The sequence below is a fragment of the Vanellus vanellus genome (genome assembly GCF_965231255.1).
Source record: "Vanellus vanellus genome assembly, chromosome: 18".
Taxonomy (NCBI): Eukaryota; Metazoa; Chordata; class Aves; order Charadriiformes; family Charadriidae; genus Vanellus; species Vanellus vanellus.
In genome coordinates this window covers 6,745,496-6,765,942 of record NC_138923.1, presented here as the reverse complement: position 1 = coordinate 6,765,942, position 20,447 = coordinate 6,745,496, and the positions used below count along the sequence as shown (strand labels likewise).

The 20,447-nt window shown below is 46.2% G+C and overlaps 1 protein-coding gene across 1 annotated transcript; it reads right to left on the bottom strand.

Moving 5' to 3' along the window:
- Positions 1–2,237: 2,237 nt before the first annotated feature.
- On the bottom strand, positions 2,238–20,207 carry MIGA2 (mitoguardin 2). The gene is made up of 16 exons (XM_082492457.1): positions 20,151–20,207; positions 18,469–18,711; positions 17,607–17,817; positions 16,595–16,707; positions 14,101–14,218; positions 13,470–13,609; positions 11,796–11,913; positions 11,510–11,610; positions 10,909–11,024; positions 10,403–10,475; positions 9,671–9,757; positions 8,900–8,998; positions 8,530–8,664; positions 7,763–7,816; positions 6,690–6,806; positions 2,238–6,165 (listed from the first exon to the last, which is right to left on the bottom strand). The coding sequence occupies exons 2-16, from the start codon at positions 18,562–18,564 to the stop codon at positions 5,965–5,967; spliced, it is 1,779 nt and encodes a 592-aa protein (XP_082348583.1). The 5' UTR covers positions 18,565–18,711; positions 20,151–20,207; the 3' UTR covers positions 2,238–5,964.
- Between the last annotated feature and the right edge of the window lie 240 nt (positions 20,208–20,447).

Sequence of the window (20,447 nt, the reverse complement as noted above, 5' to 3'; positions counted from 1 at the left end):
GCCCACGGGAGGGCCCCCCCCGGCTGCTCGCTGCGGTACGTTTGTTCCCTGGCGCTATGGGGTGGGTCCGGGACCTGGAGAGGGACAGTGTGGGGCTGGGGCGGCGAGGAGCTGCCTCTTCCTCTGGCCCACTGACCAACCAAACCATCTTTCTGCCATGTCACCTTTTGCAAGGGTGAAAAGATGTGTTTTTTAAAAGGGAAGCTTTCATTTTATAAATGGTATTACTACGGATCAGGATTATTTCACCAGCCAAACACAATTATTTCCACATGGCCCCGCACAGGAGTGATTAACTGACAACGGCTAAGCTCTGTTGAAAATACCCTTTTTTTGTTGTTTAATGACACTAGGAAGATGAATTTTTACAGCCACATCTCCTTTATAGCCCTATAAAGGACCAGCAGCTCCTGTGTGAACATGCACACGTGAAAATAAAGCACAAAATAAAGTCTTAAGCGAATCTTAAGAGAAATCAGGATGCTGATACTCTGCACATCCTTTAAAAGGTACCACAAAGCCAGGCACAACCCCATCCAGGTAATACCTTTTTTTAGCTCCCCAAATACCTTTGACTACTGAAATCACCCACTTTGAAGCCCACACTGAAATGAATGTTCCCTTATGTGACCCCAGAGAATAATACTTACCTGGGGAGCCTGAGGAAAAGGGAGAACACAGTGCAGCACTTCAGAAGCGAGATATACAAGGAGCACTGCACAGAAAAGTGTATGGAAGGCAAATACATCTTCAGACCAAACCACCAAAGTGAATCCAGTTTTTAAAAATAAAACTTACAGAAAAAGAAATATGCAAGAGCAGCACAAGAAATAATAATCGTAGGCAAGGGGTTGCCTTTAATCTTTATATGTCAGGAAAACACACCAATTGGGATTTCTACCCCTTAACACATTCACCTTAAAGCAAGATTTCAGAGCAGCGAGAAAACTCCTTTTCCTGCAGTTGTAATATACCTGTTTTCAGATAGCAATTATGATTATGTCCCATTAATTTCAACAGGCTCTTCAAAGCTGACGCTCTTCCTGGCATTGCAAGAAGAAAGATAGCATTAAAGTCTCATTACTTGGAAAGAAAGAGCAAATATTTACTGCAGAAGTTCAGTTCATTGCAGAAGGCTGCTACAAGGTAGCATGAGTGATTTACTGCTTTCATTATTCAAGTTAAATAAATCTCCTCCTTTCCAAGCTATTGAATATAGAGTTATGCTGGCAGAGTGGATTACATTTGATCTATGTACCATGACAAGTACTGAAAATTGTGGGCTTCATTGCTATATTCACCCACTCCTTCCTGAACATAAGAAGAAAGTGTCAATACACAGAGCAGCCTTTGCTCTGTTCCTTCAGCATAAGAAAGCACAAAGCTGCTCTGGAGATGGAATGAGTATACAGTCTGACACCATGGAAACTAAGATAAACTCCTTTTAACTCTTTCAACTAGCCTTCAGGGTGTGGCATGAGACAAAAAATTTCCTATTCATGAACATTTTACTTGCATATATCATAGTTCGTGACAGGCTTGCATTAATGCTAACCAAGGCTTATTTTTTTATTCTTAAGCGTATGGATGAAATCTTAATCACTGTGGAAGCAAACAGTCTATCTGATTCAATCCGGTTTCTGTATCATTTGAAAATGAAAGTATTTAAACATACTGTAATTGCTTCAGAAGAATAAGAAGATGAGTTTCCTGCATTGCGTAGCAGATGGGCATCTCTGATATCAACCCACAGTTTTTACTCTGGGTTTCTTTCACATAGTTTGGGAGGCTGATAAGGATGCTACAAGAACTTGAACAATGTTTAAGAGATTCTGCTCCTCACTGGGATTTCTGTTACCACTTTATCACAGCTTGCTAGCCTACCCACACCACACCCAAACACAATCAAACCACCATGGAAAAAGAAAAATCTGAAAAATGAAACCCTACAGTTCTCAACTTCAACTACTGCTCAAAGTACAATGAGTTGTCTTGTTTATTTTATAGCCTGCTTAATCTATGGACTTGTCTTCAGTAGAACCAGGAAGAGTCCTCACGCAAACAGAACCCTTAAGTTTACTTGCTGTAAGTTTAGCATTTTGACTCTAGGAAGAGCCAGCTTTGCTTTAGACCATGACTAGCACCAGAGGTGTCACCACAACTGCCATCTAAATCAGAAACCAAAGACTTGAGTTTCTAGCAAGTTACACCAGGACGTTTACAAACAAAAACCACAATCATGAAGGAAAGTTTTATTTGACTTGTAATGCCCACATCCTAAGATTAAAGGTATTAAAAAAAATAGCTGCAAAGAAAAAGAAAGAAGCAGAACAAGAACAGATTTTTACACCTTTAGGAAATCAAGGAAAAACAGGCACAAGTTTACATTCATTAGTTTCAGATATGGCAGAGGAATGTTCTACTGAAGAGGGGTAAGTAAAATCCTGCTTTCCTACCTCCTCGTATGAGACAGCACAAATCACGCTCTTCAAAGCCACACTGATCTCGTCGATACAACAAGGCAGGTTTTTCCTCATATTTTTTTATTAATGTATTTGTGCTTTAAAGATCATAAAGACCATCCTAGAGCCATTTGGTGTAGTCTCTACATATATAAAAGTACTGAGTACGTACTTTAACCACTGGTGAAGCTTGTTATAACCTCCACATAAAAACTGAAAGTCATGCATATTTGAAATTATGTTTAAGCATCAGAAACTACTGAAGGATTTTACTTCATAGCTGCTAAGCCACTTTAAATCCCCATCAGTGCTAAATTCTTGCAAGTGTCAGCCCAGAATGATTTAACCCCTTGAGAATAAGGGTTCATTATAAAAAAGGCAAATACCTTATCTCTAGAGATTCTACCCGAATACGTATCTCAACTGCTACTAATACTGAAGAATTTCCTTTGCTAAACACAGTATGCTGTGGAAAGAAGGATTTTCTAGTGATCTCTTATGAAGCCAGAGGGCAGGCAGTTGTTCCGTCACAACCTTTTACTCTACCCTGAAACACAGATGGGTATGAGGGGGTTGCCCTTTGAGCCAAGCCCTGCCCTGGATGGGATCAGTGGCAGCAGCCTGAGCCCCTGCTCAGGGCTGCAGCCAAAGGAGCTGAACGCAGCGGGTCACTGACCACCACCCCTCGGGTCAGGGAGAGCTTCTTCCACAGCAACAGCTCTTCTGAACCCGCTGATCTGAACAGTACCCTTCAGAGGCTGCAAACACCTTTCTTCTGCCTTTCCTCTCAAGCCACACTGGGATTGGGGAGGGAGAAAGAGCAGCAATGAAATAGCAGGGGGAAAGGGATTGTAGAGAAGTTTACCATCCTCCCCAGCAAAGAGAAAATCAGTTTGTCTCAGCAGACAAACTTGGCTTGTGGAGGAGCAAGTTAGTGCTGGTGGGTGGAAGGGGAGAACTCAACATTCAAGAAGCTGTGGATGTTCTCGATGAAGATCCCTCTTTACCTTCACTGGGAGGGCAGCATACCCTATTTGCAATAAGGGCTAAGGAAAAGCATACAGCTGTAATAAAACTGTCTTTCTTCCATTTGATTGATTAGGAATTTACAATTTCTTTGCTTAAAAAGCTGCAGTGCAAGTTAGTGTTTGCTTCATGGGGACCCTGTTTCAGTATCCTCTCCCTCAAGGATGCGAAAAGACCAAAGTCAGCAGCCCCTGTTCTTGTCTGTACACAAAGTAGGCAGGCTGCCCCAAGCGCTGAGTCCAAAAGACACTCAAAGTAGTAAATAAATACACATAAAACAACTCTAAAAATCTGAAATTAACAGCATTGATTGTTTTGAATTACAATCCATCTTATTACATTAATCTTCACATTTTAGCATCTTTTTAACCACTATACAAAGCTGCTGAAGTTACTCTTTCTTCTAAACCAGCCATACAAGAGCACAAAGCACTAGAAACACTTTTTTGGCAAAGTAACTTGCTTTCAGAATATAACACACTTTTGAATCACAGTTTACATAAAGCAGGTGTGTCACGCTAATACAACATCCTCTGTTTCTTCTCTCACTGCATGCTGCCAGGAGCAAGGCACCTCAAAAGACCTTTCCTAGTTTTAATTGCTCTCTCTCAAATCCTTCTCATAACAGTTTATTTCACGCAGCCTCACTCAGGTCAGCTGCTCCTCACTTCTGCCTCAGCAGTGTCTTGTTTATTGCATTAATCTGTTCTTCAGGATAAGCCACATCAGTCTGATGTGCTTATAGAGCAACAGCTGTTGCGTGCTCTACACTTACCCTCTTGCAAGCATCTCAGGAGCATTTATCTACTCCTTTTACATCCTCTTGTTTAGTTTTTCCCTGCTTACTTCCTTCCTGCTTTTACCAGCAGAACCCACATTAGAAATCTGAAGGGCAAGAAAGAAGACATTTGTATTCCCCAAGCCCATGCACTGACTTTCCACCCCTATGGAAACTCCAGATTCTTACTTTTTGTTTCCCCTTGCAAAAATATGGCTAGGTAAGTCTTATGACTTTTACCTGGAACAGACACAAGGGATAACTAATCAGTCTGGAGAAAAAAAGTGAAGCCCGTGTTTTTGTGAAAGTCCCCATTTTATTCTCCGTGAAGACCTGCACAATCTGAAGCTGTGATTTGGAGCCACATGTGGACTGAAACAGAAGAAAGCACAGGCTGGACCCTCAGCCTTCATCTGTGGCATCACACTCACAGAGGACTCAGCAAATCACTGCAAACCTCACACAAAAGCCAGGATTGCCTCAAGTCCAGCACACTCCACTGCCCTACCCTAGTATCCAACTCAGCACATGTCCCAAAGCAGCCAGATTTGAGGTGCTGGCTGTGCCATCAGGATCACATCATTCGAGAAGAGCCCATCCCAGCACTACAGAGACATACATATACATGCACTTGATCTATACCCAAAACTACACTATGTTTCTTAGGATTGACAGACTATAAAGAGTCATTTCCTCTCTAGCAGCTTGATCCCAGCTCTCCAGCTACCTGCACATGTAACCCCTTTTGTACATCACATCCAACATCTACACCTCTTACTGCCTTATGCATAATAGGAATAGGCACCACGCTATACTGGTTCCCTCTGCCTGTGTACACCCCACACCTCCTACCCAGCAAAAACTGCTGCTGGCTCATTCTGAAATACAGCAAGGCACTTTGATGGATGTTAAAGACTTTGTGCATGCACAGGCAGGATGCAAATCCACCCCCTCCTCACACTAGCTTGTGGTAGGGGCAAATGTAGACCTCAGCAATCTCCTACGCGAGGATGACCATGGCACAGAGCCCGTCATCTGGCCTGCAAAGAGCAGCGACACAGAGGGAACAGACCAACTTCCTTAGAGCTTCAGACTGGTTACAAAAGTCTGCATTCTACTTCAGTGCTTTACAGAAGTATTTCTTCCTCCCTGGGAAAGAAATCTTTGCTAGTCACATTGCATGTGTTAAATCACATAAGGTAAAATCAGCAGTAATGTCTGTAGAAACACAGCAGAGACAGAACGATAATAAAAATCCCAAAGCAAACAAAGCCTCCTCGAGAAGCTACGGGACAAGTGGAGAATTTACCAATGATGTTCCTGCTCCCACACACAATCGTAAACGTCAGGGATCATCTCCCAGAAAAGCTCAGGTGAAACAGGTACATATGTTGCCCTATTCAAGAGAATTGAGCAAAAATCTGGGCCCAGGCAGTTTGTGATTTATATGACACATTAAAAATAATAATAATAAAAAGAACAGAAAGGTGGAATAAAGAAGAAATTCAAACCATAAGCTGGCAAGTGGTCCTGGATCCATCCCAGCAAACACTACTGGCTACAAAAAGCAGAAGGTCCCACCAGGTTGCTGTGTGTTGAACTAGTCTTGCTGCCACCACTGAGCATTGCAGGTAGTTTTGTCCACCTCTGGGAGGAAAAAGGTCCTTGTACAAAACTGTTTTCCTCCCCTGATTGACATCAGATGAGCTCCTTCAGTGGCTCATTTTCACCAGGAAGCGTGCCATTCATCTCAGGGGAAGTCTCAGTGCCCAGATATCCCAAGAGGATCTCACTGCGCCGCCGCGACAGCTGCAAAATGTCTTCTGCCAGCGACTGCACTGTTGTGTATCTCACGTTGTCCAAATCAAACATGTCCTTCAGATATTGTAATATCTGGTGCTACAAAGACAAAAGGAAGGTTTACATTTAGGAGACTGGGGTATTACTTTTGTGGCTAAATCCCCTCATGCCTCTGAAACAGGACAGCAGAGCTCCTGAAGTCAGGAAAGAAATACCGATGTCCATGGTAATAGCCATGCAAACATATAATGAATGCAACAAAGCTTTTCATGATATTATCTACAAGAACAAGAGGATTTAGGCTTTAAGGTCAAATAACTTGTAAGATACCATGTACTCTTACACAACATATTCTTTCAGCATATGCACCCATAATTTTTTCCAATACTAATGGTATAAATTGATTTCATCACACAATTTTGCTATCAGCTGTGGTAAATTGTGCTGGGAATTCCTATCAATCTGAATTCAGCAGTCTGCATCTCAAAACACAGTGATTTTTAGAAGGCTTTTGTATACAGCCAAGTTTCTTAATGCCACATCAGTCATCAAAAGCACACATCTGCAGAAGACAGAAGACAGCAGGAGTCCCACACAGATCAGGTACAGAAAAGCCATCTTACCTTGAAGAAACTGCAGACTTCAGATAGCTGCTGTTTGGGGCCCAGAAAACCAAAGGCTAGAACAGGACTGACATGCTCCGATACGGAGTAGAAATGAGAGATAAAGCCATCTGGTACCTGCCACAGGGAAGGGAAGAATTGGTTGGTCTTAGTTGTCAGACAGAATTAGCAGCTTATTCCATATCAGCTACCAGAAAGCACCATGCTTCAGTAACTGAAGTTAAGAGCTACTTAAGACCATCTCTTTCTGCAGAATTACATTTATCTTTCAGATCCCTTGAAGGATGACTAGAGCTTTCTACCTTTGTGTTTCTAAACTACCATTTCAGGAGGAAAATAAATAGAAGAAAAAGGAAGGCAACCATCAGGCAGTCTTTATAGACTCTATTTATAATCTCCAGAACAAGCCAGGAAAGGGCATGCAAATATCCAAGACAGAGCTACTGCATGCCAACACCAATACAGCTTCCAACGCTCTCATTTCTCTTTGAACCATCTCATGAGGCAAACCCAGTCGTACCAGCTGGTTGCGGGATAGGAGCTGAAAACTTGCCAGAGGCCACAGACCCTGTGGCAGAACTGGGGTTTTGAAGTTGAGGCTTCCTGTTCCCCAGGTCCATGAACTCATCAGCTGTGATACTTTAGAAAGCCACAGATTTAAGGGAAACACATCAAGTAATAGCAAGTCAGCAGTCAGCTGGGAAGTGGAGAAGCACAAGCCATTCATTGTGCTGCCGGCAGCAAAACTACAATTCAGGAGCAGTCCCTTGTTGCTTGGTGTCTGTGACCATTCCTATGGTATTGTGAGGGAGGAGAGGGAATACCAAACAGGCAACGTTGTCTTTTGACTCCTCACATTAAGAAAAAGGGAGAATAAACTCATACTGATCCAGTAAAACACTGCCATGGCACTGGAGCACTGACAGCAGGACCCCACTGCTCCAAAGCATCACAAAGAATGCTATTCAGTTCAGTCTTACACCACTTAGATTTTGTATTTTGTCAAGATCTCTGTGTTATCTTTTCAGCTTCAAATACATTAGATTCTTTCCCTTTTAATTAACTTTGCTTACCATCAGGAGCCTCCTTTTTGCTTTCAGAACTGACCAGCAGGCAGTTGCTAGGGCCTATGATTAAGAGAGAGAGACCATCAGTTGCTGGGATTACTTTTCAGAAAAAAAAGTTTACCAACATATTGCCATCAAAATATCAAAGCAGTGGCCCTTTTGTGCCAACAACTCTAAAATTAGTTAGAAAAATCGAAGCAGATTTGGCCACTCCTGATCTATTCCAAAAAAGCCAAAGTGTTTTTGAGGATTGCTAATATGATCTGACACAGTTGCCAAACACTCTAGAATGCAGACTGTAAGCAGACAGCTGTTCAAAGGTGCCTCCCAACCATCTTCTCAGTCTATGAAACTAATCAGTATTAAATATGCAGCTGAGGGCCAGGACTAGAGGAAAGTGCTGCTATTTGAGCATCAGTGTCTGCTGTGGTACCACCAGAACAAGTGGCCAGGTGCAAAAAAAACACGCATGTTTTTCCCTACATTTTGATCCTCAGTCATGAAAATCATCATCTTTTAACAACTCCATGGCATCACTGATAAAGGCCGCTAGAGAAATAAGTCTATTGGAGCCAACCAGATGCTTTCAAACTAAAGGAAAGCTTTCCTATGCACAATTTACATGTACCAGAAAACTGTTGTTTAGAACTTCAGGAAAGAATGGTATTTCTAAAGAGAAAACTCAGCTTAGCCAGGACAGACAAGGTTATACTCTTTCCTAGCCTTGGCACTGAGATCTCGTGCTCAGCACAAGGACTACCCACTTAACGCACCGTCTCCTTGAAGCTGTCGGAGAGCCATCGGTTGCGCAGCACAGCCAGCACAGAGGATGGCGGGTTCTCTAGATCCTCAAAAGCATCCATGAGGATGAAGTCCAGCACAATATCAAAGAAACTCATGCACACCACCTGTCAAAGAACAGAGCAGTCTGTAAAGGAAACTGTTTTTTTTTTTTAAAAAAAAAAAAGAGATGGACTTTACTCTTTTACTTTGAAGCAACAAAATGTAATGAGCTGAACTACACAATGTACAATTGCAAAATAATCATATTTCAGCAGCAGTTCTTTCAATCCTGGGCAGTTCCTACATATCCATTATCTTCCAACTACTCTGCAACTTTGTAGAGAGAATGTCTTTACCAACCCCTCTTCCCTCCAGCTCCTGTTGAGTGGTTGGCCAGGTCTCTTGCTTCAGTGCATAACGCAGCATCTCCTCATAGCTTTCCAGAAAAGCTTTGGGATTCTGGGAACACAGAGAAACAAAACACTTCAGAAGGTACAACAGCTGTGGGCACATTTCACCAGTTTTACTACTCTATTTTGAGCTAACATCAACATCTATGCATGTGACTGGCTGAAGTTTTTAGCCAAAACACTCTTTGTGAAGAGAGGATTTATTTCTAGGAGGCATGGATGGCCCTAGGCACAGCTGTGACTCAAAGCACCTATGTTGCTCCACTTTCTTCAAGAAAGCAGCTAGAGACATCTTGAATGCAAACTGAGCCACTAAAGAACTAGTGCTGTGCAAGCAACGATCTCCCTGTTCAGGGGATGACCAGTGACTAAGCCAGGGATCTGAAAACTGGTACGTCACTAATGCAAAAGTTTGATTAGGTTTTCCCTTTCCTATATTCCTTGAGACAATGCCATTGCTGATGTACACACTGTACCCTCTGTTCGCTTCAGTGAGGCACAGTATCAAACTGTGGACAGGAGATGCAGAGAGAGGCTCTTTCAAGAGGAGAATATTGTTAAACAAGATTAAAAATGCCTGTGCTTTATTTCTCACAATAGTCACCAGCATACAGATGAAGTTTGCTTCTTCCAACACACTCTGGACAAACTCTGGGTTGGGATGGAGGAACAAGTGACCCTGTGCTCAAGACACAGCTTAGTTGTCATACAAACTTCCTACCTTTTCAGCTTTTGTCATCAGTCCTATCACCATTTGCTTCCCAACCTCCCCAAAAAACAGTTGATTGCTTTCATCCTCCAGCAGCTCCTGCAGAGGGAACACAAGAAGTCTTCTGTGAGCACCTACACCCACACAAATTCTGAGCTGGGAGAAAAAAAGGACAGGACACAAAGGAGTGCAATGCTGCATACACCAGTATCATTAACCTTTAATAAGCTGGAGTCTAGAAAACTGCTCTCTCTAGGAAGCAAGTTTAAAATTAGGTTGAATGACGGGAAGTGGCAAGAACAGAGGCACAGGAGCCACAGGGTGGCAGTGGGGCCAGGGCACAAAACCTGCTGTTCAGGCTGTAGACATACCTTGCCAGGAAGATTGAGAAGGAAACCTTACTCCCCCACCTCAGAGGTTTGACTCCAGCCCAGCGAGAAGCTCTTAGCAGAAGTACCAGCTTCCCTGCAGCTCTGAAATTCCCAAACTTCTCAGAACTAAACCAGTGTCAGTGGCCACGTAACCACCACTCAAGTGGGCACAGGGACCAGGGGATCCTCTCCCTCTCCAAATCAAATTGATCAGGACAGGATTACAGAGTTAAGCAAGGGGAGCTTGGGCTGCTGCTGCTTGTGCTTTTACTTTCTCTAGAGGGGCAAAGACTTCACCCCCGTGCAGGTAGAGGAGAACATGCTGCTGGCATCAACGCACTGCAGGAGCATGGGAACCTCAAGCCATTCTCACCTGGAAGGCCTGCCTGATGCAATGCAGCTTTGCAAGGAAATCCTGGTCGCTGTAGCAGCCAAGGAGCTCTGTCCTAGAAAGAAAGGGAAAGGATTGCTTAAATTTCAGCTCTCCTGCTGTCTGTGTTCTTAACAGCTATGCTCCCCTAAAAAAAGTAATTCCCAATCCATGCCTAGGAGAAAGTAACAACTGCATTCCCTTTGCACAGCTCCCAGGGGACCACAGCACCTCTGCAAAGGCTGTTACAGCACAGGACTATGCCAGCCAGCCACACAGAACAGGCACATTTCTCATTACAAATTTCCTGGCACAATTACCCTTTCTTAACATGTGTCCTAAAATCCAGGACTAGTTCCCTGGGAAGTCTGAATCAGCAGGAAGGATGCTGAGAATTTTGGACCCCAAAAGGTTATTCTGGTTATACAGCTGCTCAAATGCAAATGATGTGTTCACACTGCTAAAAGGAGCCTCAACACAAGGATCCACAACTCCAGCTGGCACTTCACCTCAGCGTCCGGCATGCAACTTTCCCTTCTTTCACTAACTGCAGAGCTTCTTCATATGCCGCTACTGGCTTAGAGAGGTGGAATGGTATTTCCTCAAAGTGGAGAGAGTCAAAGAGCTGTAGGGGTGGCAAGAAGCATGGGAAGAACAAAGTGATCTCATTAAATATTTGCAAATACTCAGAGACCGCACACAAGCGAGATGTGCCTTCTTCAACTAGCAAACTTTCGTCACTGCCAATTATTTCATGCAAAGACATTTCTCTTCCCACCAGTTTCAAAGCTGTCTCAGCTCTGACACAGCTCAATATCCCCTAAAATTTACACAACCAAATCACATTACTTTAGATTTACAGTACTTTCCCAGCTTTTACAGCATGTTTTCTACAGTAAATAGGACGATGATATGGAAATGCTGGTTGGAAAGGGCTGCACCATGCCCCTAATGAAACAACTTTTCCGAACATCCACCATGACCCTCCCAGATTGGGGCTGTTGCTCCATGTTGTATCATCCTCCTCTACCAAGATGTGTTTGGCTCCACTGCCTTTGTGGCTCCCCTCCAAGCAGCTGGACTGCTACCCACAGCTGAAACTTAAGTCACCTCTGCTGCAGAGAAGAAGGAGTCCTCAGAAATGGAGCTGTCTTCATCATCTGTCCGAAGCCGCAATGACCCATCCGCCAATGGAAGCATTAAAGTCTTCTCTGGAGGACAGGAAGAAGCTGCATGTGTTGGAGTTTATGGACTACCACTCCTCTTAGCCACTGTGCCCTCCCTCCCACTCCCATAAACAGCACTTCGACATCATTTCATTGCCTAGGTTACAGAAAAGACATAAAATCAGAAAAGAAACGGGCCTTCTAATGCATTTCTAACCCAGGTCCCATACCCAGATCCAGCAGCATGCTGTCTGACGGAAGCGAGGACCCAAACTCTTCCTGGAGGTGGTAGGCTCGGTGCAAGAGGGCCTCCAGCTTCTCGGCAAACTCCCTTTTCTGGGACTCCTCCTTGAACATACATAAATGCCACCCTTAGTTAGCCAGATGGGCAGAGGCAGATTGACAGCACAAATATGGAGGGAAATTTTCAGTAAAATGGGATTTACAGTTTGCAGATTAAATGATTTAAAAAAAAAAAAAAAAAAAAAGAGAGAGAGAGAGGACTCATTAATCCTACAATGCAGCTAATAATGCAAGGGGAGGGAAGCTTCTACACAGTCTATTAAACCCTCTGGCTTTTTAGCTTCACAGTTTTGTTTTCCCATTAAAAAAGGAATAAATAATTTAAGAACTTTAACCTGCCATCCAGAGAAATAGGTATTTTAATGAGTTACAGATCACTTAATTCTCCTGACTTGTGACTTTAGCCTAATTTCAAGGGGGAATCACATCAGAACGTCTTTGTTGAATACAACTGAGTATCCAGAACTGGATAACAGAGTAAGAGTCCTTGCATTAAGGTGCTGGGCATAAGCAAAGTTTGCTGTAAGCAGCACAGGAGGATAGAAAAAAAAGGGGGTGGGAAGGGGGGGGGGGGGGGGGGGGAATTAAGACTTACACAGCATCTTGCCTTCATGCCCCTGTGTCTGCATGAGTATCTCACCCAGAAGACAGAAGCATTAACAAGAAGCACAAAATCTATTTTGATAATGAATCAACTTTTTAAAGTCAGTTTTAAAAATACTATAGGACTCTTCAAGGAGAGACAACAACAAGAAAATCCAGATTTGACTTGGATAAATATTATCCAGCACAAAAGACAAATATCCCACATACTTACTACACCAGGCACTATTTACAAGAGGCTGGGAACACTTTTTGCCAGTGAGAACTCCTGGAGAGTTGGGATTTTAGCTCCTTTCAGTCCTGAGCTACAGCTGCTCTCTTTAGCTTTGTGATTGTCACAAAGCCTTTCTAGTTTGGATCTCCTCTTATCAGAGTTCTTCCCTGCATAGTCCTCGAGTCCAAGACAATAAGGCACTGTCCTAAAATACTTGTTTCTGTAGCTGTTGGCAGAAAAAGTTACACATCTCTGACCCACCTGCTCCATGAGCAGGGACGCCCTTAGCTCCTACCGATTTACCACTTCACTTTACTCATTAATACAAGTGGGCAGCTGGCCTCCACTTCTCAATCCAGCTTCCTAGGAAGTCATAGCGACCATCAAGATCTCCACTTTCAAATGCTTTGAAAAGTTACAGACACAACACTGCCAGGCAAAAAGCTATTTCTTTCTCTTCGGTGCTGTATTTGTTACAGCCTTTTCCTCCCGTAGCCTCTGCTACTGGAGGACTTGCATGACAGTGACTGACATGATGCTGGAAGGTGGGTAGAAAAGCTGGGGAATGAGGGGGTGAGACTTATTAAAAAGAAAAAGAAATTAAAAACACCCACTCACATTGCATAAGGAAGCCACAGATATAGACAGCTCTTAAACAGAGTCTGGCCCAGTTCTGCCCTTAATTTGCTCTTCTTTTAACCTCCTAATTACTGCTTCCAGCACCCAGGCTGGTCTTTCAGCATGCTCCCCAGCTGACAAATGCAAGGGAAAAGTGGGGACCTACCTCTGGGATGTTCTCAGACATGCTCTCTTGCTGTTTTTTGCTGTCCCAGGGCACAGGGGTGCTGGTACTAGCACTGTCCCTCTGCCTTATGGTCAATGCCTGCTCCCATTTCTGCAGGGCCTCCTCAAACAGCTCCATGCCTGGCAACGCAACCAGATACAAGCTATGAGAGTCCCAGGCCACTCAGGAACAAAGCAATACAGCATGCGTCTTGGCTTACTCAGACAATGCAGCAAAGAGGGAAGCCTCCCCCCAACTGAAAGAATAAATGTATTCTATTTCTTTCCCTTTTAAATATGGTTTAATTTGGATTAGAAGTTAAGGAGAACAGCCCCAAACTGGTTAAAACATCAGCCACATTACTTACACAATACTGTTCTCTGCACAAGGTGAGCCTGTTGCTCAAAGAACAGTATTTTGGAAGTAAATTATTCACTGAGAAAACAGAGAAATGTTTCCTTCAGAGAAGACAAGATTTTTATAACTAACAAGTGACTGTTAAGTCGAGAATGGGAGAGAGCTTCCTATTAGAACTCCACATTAAGCTGCTAATGCTCCACGTCAACTTACATCCTCTTTTTTGCTCTCACAGTGATAAATAATTTCCCCAGAGCAATGTTACCCTTGTTACCTTGAACATAGAGGCTCTCTGCACTGGAATCACCAATGGCTCCAGCATCCCCCATTGCCTGGGCCTCCCACATTCCTGATGATGCCGGTATTGGACTTGAAGAGTTGACTGCCACCATCTGTAGGAAAGCAGCAGAGAGCAGCAAATGCTTTTTGAATTCTCTCCAAGCATAGCAGCATTAAGACCACACAACCACCACCAGTTAAATCTGAATGATAAGCCATTTCCCTTCCCCATGTTTGCCTTTGTGCTCCCCTGTATCGGTACTCCCTTGCCTGGGAAGGGGAGGGTATCAAGGGTTACTGGCTCCCTCCCACTTGGCTTCACACTATGCTGTCAACTGCCAAGAGCAGCGTGGTGATGAGAGGGGAGGCAAGGTGAGAAGTCCTCCCCTTCTCCACCCAGCACCATAGCAGTATCTTTGAAAGCATGGAAAGCTGTGTGGGAAATATCTTCCCAACCAATTTACACTAAAGCTTCATTAGGAAACAGCAAGCTGTACAACGGTGAGCACTAGCAGGAGAACACTAATGGAGGCAACAGCCCGAGAAAGCTTCAAAACAATCACTACAACGGCACAACGATTTTGAATGATTGTCAGCGCCAGCTGCCTGTGCAAAAAACACTGGAAGTGGGGGGAAGCGACCACAGTCCAAGCAAAGGAACAGATTACCAGCAAAAACAGAGCTGAGGACTTTGGCCAGAGGGATCCCTGCTCTTCTCTTTGTAACTAAACCTTCTCCTGGGAGGGCTGAGCACTAAGATCTATACAGCAAATTATCAGCTTTCTCCAATTACACAGTAGTGTATAAACATCTTTTAAAGTCTGACCCAATAAAGTGCTGAGTTCAAACGCTATCAATGACCAGTGTTTTCATACAGCTTAGAGAAAGATGTCCAAATGCGATGCTAGGAAAAAAGCTACAATAATCGTCTGACAGATGAGTTCTTGCCCTGCCTCCATTAATTAATCTCTATGGAGTGTCAATAAATCATCTTGAGATCCAGAACTGCAAATCATCAGTTCACTGCTGCTGACTTATTTACTAAATGCCAAAGAAGAGCCCCAGGAAGTAGATGAGAGAGCGGGCAGAAACTGCAGCTGTGTGACGGATGAGCTGTTTTCCTATAAAGTAACATGAAAGCAGTGAGTACGCTGTCACAGAACCTCAGCTCCCACACAGTGAAGGGGGTACGGGAACAGATCCCTCTCCATGTGGATACCCCACCCATGCACCAGCAGTGGAAAAAGGAATTTAGATAGTTTTTTATCTAAAGAGAAACAGACTTCAGCAATATAAAACACAGACAGCATCTGTGGGAAGGGAGAAGCCACGGGGGAATTAAATGGACATGGGAGTCCCTGCAGGGGGGGAGGAGGCCAGAGCTGGACACAGCTTGGTCCACACTGACACGTCCCATCATATCCTTGTCACCCCAGGGGAATACTGGTGCAGGGCTCCCTGCCCAGAGCTGTGCTGACACTGCCGCCTGCTGGAGACACACTTTGGCCAGCACAGATTTTTGGCAACTTTCTGGTGCTTTAACAACACAGGACAAGCTAAAATACCACAATGCCTGCACATACTGTAGGGTGCTGCTGGCTGACAGCTCCCTTCGAAGGAGTGATTTTTCCCCCCTTCCTGCCTCAGCGTTGCTAATCAGCCACTGACGCCGGATGCTCTGGCAGGTGATGCTGAGGGGGTGTTTCTCAGTAAGTCGCAGTGCACGAAGCTGCAGAGGTTCACCTGTGCCACCCACTGCTCTAACAGCAGCATGCAAAGCTTTGAGCAATGGGGATGTAAAACAGGTCTTGAAGCCACAAATGCTCCCCAATCCTCCACGTTTGTTCTGACAAGAGGTGGATATAAACAGCGATGGCTTCTGCTGCCTGGTCAAGCCTGAATGACCTGTATTTATGGACTGCTTTTGGCTTTAGAGGAGGTAGAACAACTAGGCAGTTTTCTCAACCTGCACTTTTTCCTGATCAGATCTATCTGATTTTGGTAGTTAACTTGGTTTTAACAACCAAGCAATGTGTGAGCAGCCCCAGCATAGGAGGGCTGTGCTGGCACAGAGGCTGCTGGGCCACGCAAACCCCCACCATGGAGAGAAGCAAACAAGCTCCCCATTGCTACTAGACCGAGCAACAACCCAGCCTCACTCCTTGAGGGGATCATGGAGAGCCCTGAGGAATCAGCCAAGTCCCACACATAAGACCCTCCTGCAGCCCCTTGTTGGCCAAAGAAATGGGATGTACCTGGGGCTTTTGGTCACGGGAAAATGCTGCTTTGATTTCATGCAGGCAACTCCAGTCACTGCAAGGTTAATATCAGAACCCACCCTCCAATTATGCCATAACCTGTTCTGCTCCAAAAGCTTTGGCATTATCCATCAGCCAGCGCAAGCCCAAGAACTTTGTGATCCTGTTACAGGTAAGTGCACTCGTATCTCCCAGCCCTGCTTCTCCCAGCCCAGTTGAGAAGGTCCTTACCGAGGCAAGGCTGTGGGAGGAACTGGAATGTTTGCTGGGCTCAATGGAGGAAATCCCACTGAGTGTGTCATTGCTCTTGCTGCCAGGACTCTGGACTCTCTTGCTGGAGTATCCTGCAGTTGGGGAGGTCACAAAAAAGTAGGATTTTAGGCCCAATTCACTGCAGCTGTGAATAGGGAGCATAACATCGCCCTGCCAAGTGTGACTGTGGATGGGCAAAGTAGCTTCCAATACCTAGAAATGAGTCATGGATCTCCTGTATGCTCTATTTCGCTCTGAGACTCTAAGAAAGCTGGTATCAGTGGGGATCTGAGGCTGAGGAATGAATATTTATTCACCGATTGTGGATGGCAGGCCAGGCAGAGCACAGACATCACTCTCTTTGTTATTAAAAATGCTTCAAGATTTCATGTTTCACAAAACAAATGCCTAATCCCTAAAGTGCTATGTTGAGGACCTGGGTCAGTCTTACCCCAGAAAATCATCCAAGCAGGTGAAGAAGCTGCCCGAGGTCCAGGAGCTGCTACAGAGCTGGACAGACACTCCCGACTCCCCAGCCTGGCCCAGGCCACCCTCCCCTCTGCCACCCAACCTCACTGACACAGCTGCATACGGGACCCCTGGGTCAGGCATCATATTTTCATCACCAAGATCAATACGCAACCAGGTCACCATGTGCCCTGGGTCATTACTATCGGGGGAAGCATGGCGTAATGGGTCCGCACTCTTTCCATAGGAAGGGGGATGGGAACAGTAAACCTTGGTGAAAACGTCAGTATTATTTTTTTCTTGCAAGAGCTTTGAGCTCAGGGTCTCTCCCTTTCCTCCTCTAACCCTGTGTTCATGGCACTGTGCTTCAGGCTTCTAATTTCATTCTGCATTGACGCACTACACAAACGGCTTTGCTTTCCTTTCCCCCCCCAGCTGTCAGGAACTTCCCATCGCTCCCTGTACATCCTCTTTGCTCCCTCATAAAAGGCTTTTGGGGATTTTCCCTTTTTGCAAGGCCAACCTTTCTTCACGGAGGAGACCCTTCTGGTTGGCAAGATAGGCACTGTGATCCCTCCAGGCTTAAAGCCACACTTCTCTGGAGCAATCTGCTTCTTTCGACGACGACGACGCTTCAACTGATGAGCTGCAAGAGCCAACGCAACTGTCCCGAGAGCAGTAGCAAACAGCACCTTACGCAGGCCTGGAGAGAGCCGCAGCTGAGAGAAGACAGACTTTAAACACAAAAGATATGAAAGAGCAACAATGAAAAACCAATTCCACCACTCTTTCTTTTTTTTAAAGCAGTTATAAGACACCTTGGCATTCCCCCTCCCACCCACAAAACATAGCTCCTGCTACACAACTAAGATTCAGCAGCAGAGAAACTGCAGAGCATCATTTTGACAGAACCCAGAGAATGTGGTCTCAGTCTTCATTTACCAAAACACACTGCAAAATGTGCACACGGCCTATAATAGATACAATTTGAGTTATCCAAATTCAGCTTTGAAACCCTGGTATGTAGATGAGCTTTATTGCCCCAACTGTTGCAATACTACAACTGGAAAATATATTGAAAAAAAGACAAAAGTCTTTTTTTAGTGCCTTTGAAGAAGAGAGAGGTTGAACCCGGGTGTTCTCCCGGGAATGGATGTGGAAAGCCCTTCTCTCCCCTCTCCAAGCCCACTCTGATCAGCTCTCTCCCACCACCCCAAACTCTCCATGCAATTTTTACAAACCCTCAAACTGCCCAAGTACCCCAACATCACCCCATTGTGCCTCTGTCCCTCAGAACTAACACAGACTCATCTATCTCTCTATGGATGGCCCCCAAACAGAAAACCCAAGGAACCCAGCAGAAAAGCCTTTCCTGCTTGTTGTACCTGTCCAAACGTCGTGTAAACAAACACAGGGATCTCTGCCACAGTCATTGCCAAGGCCTGGATGATGGACATTCCTTCTGTCCTTCTAAATGCCATGTCTGCACGAGGACCTCAGCACCCCCAGGAGCCACAAAGGGGAAGGGCACTTGCGGGTGCTGCGTGAGCTGCTCACACAGAAATCCAACTTTTCTCTGACATCTGGCTCAGAGTCCTGGGGTTGGCCTTCACCCAGCAATCCTCCTCCTGCAGGAAGAGGAGAAAAATCAGAGGAGTGAAAGTAACACACGACCTGCTCCTTCTTGTACTGCACTTCATAAACCACACACCAGGTCACTTGGAGCAGCAATGCCACTAGAGACAACCAGGAGATCTAAAGCATCTTCTCACCAACAGCAGCAATTTTTTGCTTGTCCTACCAACCACAGGGTCAGATTCCCAAACTGCTCTACAGCAGCAGCATCCTTGGACTCAATAGCTGCCAGAGATTTCTATGTGCACCTGAATTGGCTGCACGTGGTCAGAGGGATTTTGTGTGCAGTCCCCATATAAAATAAAATTATTGCAAATAACTACACGTATACTTTCATGGGCAAAACTCCGCTCTTGCTCAGTTTTCTGTGTATCAAAGACCTGCTCAGGAGCCACCAACCGAAGGGTGTTTGCCCAGGAGGTTTTAAAGCTGCCTGAATTTACGCAGAGCTTTGCTGGCCGTGCTGGGAGCTGGGGAGGAGGGATGCGCTTCATGTCAAGGACAGAGCTACAGAAGAATGTATTGAAACCAGGGGGATCCTATTTTAAACGCCACAAAGTTATGAACCCTTTAGCCCTGCTCTTTGCCAGGCCAGCCTTTGTAGAGAGCTGTCCCTGCTGCAGTGAGGGGAAGCTGCCCTTACCCTATGTGTGGCCATGTCAGGATCTGGCGTCTCCCCACACCAACAAGCTAAACCCACCCCGGGTGTTACAGCCATGTGACGACCCCCCACGCCTGTCCGGCCCCACAGCTGACAGCAACCTCACACCCCACGGCCCGTGGGTTGGTGTGACCCCGTCCGGGAGCCATGTTTGGCAATGGTCTCAAGGCGGTGGGCGCCCGCAGGGATCAGACACGGGTGACAGGCTCTCCCCGCAAGGTTAAACACAACGTTTTGCCCAGAGCACAGACAAGAAGAGCGAAGTGCAAGAAATTTTGGGCACAGAAAGCAGACCTGAGGGGGGTCAATATGCCCGGCTGAGGAGTACATGCAGCAAGGCACCAGGGAAACCCCTCCGTCCGGGGCATCTCACCACAGCCCTGCCCGCCATGAGGCGCTGCGGGCACCCCCGGCCGCGGGTTGTTAAACCCACCGGCCAGGCAGGGAGCCCCCCGCGGGATTCCCCGTACCAGCGCTGCAGCAAGATGGGGCCCTACAAACGAGGGTCCCGGGCCCCCTGCACTCCCAGGCACCCCCATACCCCTGCGGTCCCTCAGGCTCCTCGCACCCCCGGGGTATCCCCCAGGCCCCCTGCACCCCGCGGCGCCACCCAGGCAACCCCAAGCCTCCCTCATCCCAGCATCCCGAGGGTCCTCGTCCCCCCACCCCAGGCCCGGTTCCACCCGGGGGTGCCCCGTCTCCCCCCCTCCCAGCGATGGTGCGTCCCGCCCGGCCCGGCCCCCACCACCGAGCGCGGGCGGCACCACTCACCGTAGCGGGGGGGGCGCGCGGCCCCGCTCGGCACCCTCTCCCCCCGCCGCGCGCCATGGCCGCGGAAGGGCAGCGTCTCCTTCCCCCGCGCCGCAGCCTACCCTGAGCGGGGGCGGGGCCAACCGCGCCCCCCCTCCTTCCAGCCAATAAGAGCGGCGAGCTGCCCTCCGGCACACCAATCGGGGCGCTTCCCCTGGGCCCGGCTGTTCCAGGATGCGGCGGCGAGTGCGGCTGAGCAGCGAGGGGAAGGGGCGGTGCGAGCTCCCATTCGGCGGCGACGGACGGCTCCCCCCGCCG

Coding starts and splice junctions, on each gene's coding strand:
- MIGA2 (XM_082492457.1), bottom strand. CDS start 18,564: ATGGCATTTAGAAGGACAGAAGGAATGTCCATCATCCAGGCCTTGGCA. Junction 17,818..18,468: donor TTTACACGACGTTTGGACAG/GTACAACAAGCA, acceptor TTGTGTTTAAAG/TCTGTCTTCTCTCAGCTGCG. Junction 8,665..8,899: donor AGGAGCTGGAGGGAAGAGGG/GTTGGTAAAGAC, acceptor GTTCTTTGACAG/GTGGTGTGCATGAGTTTCTT.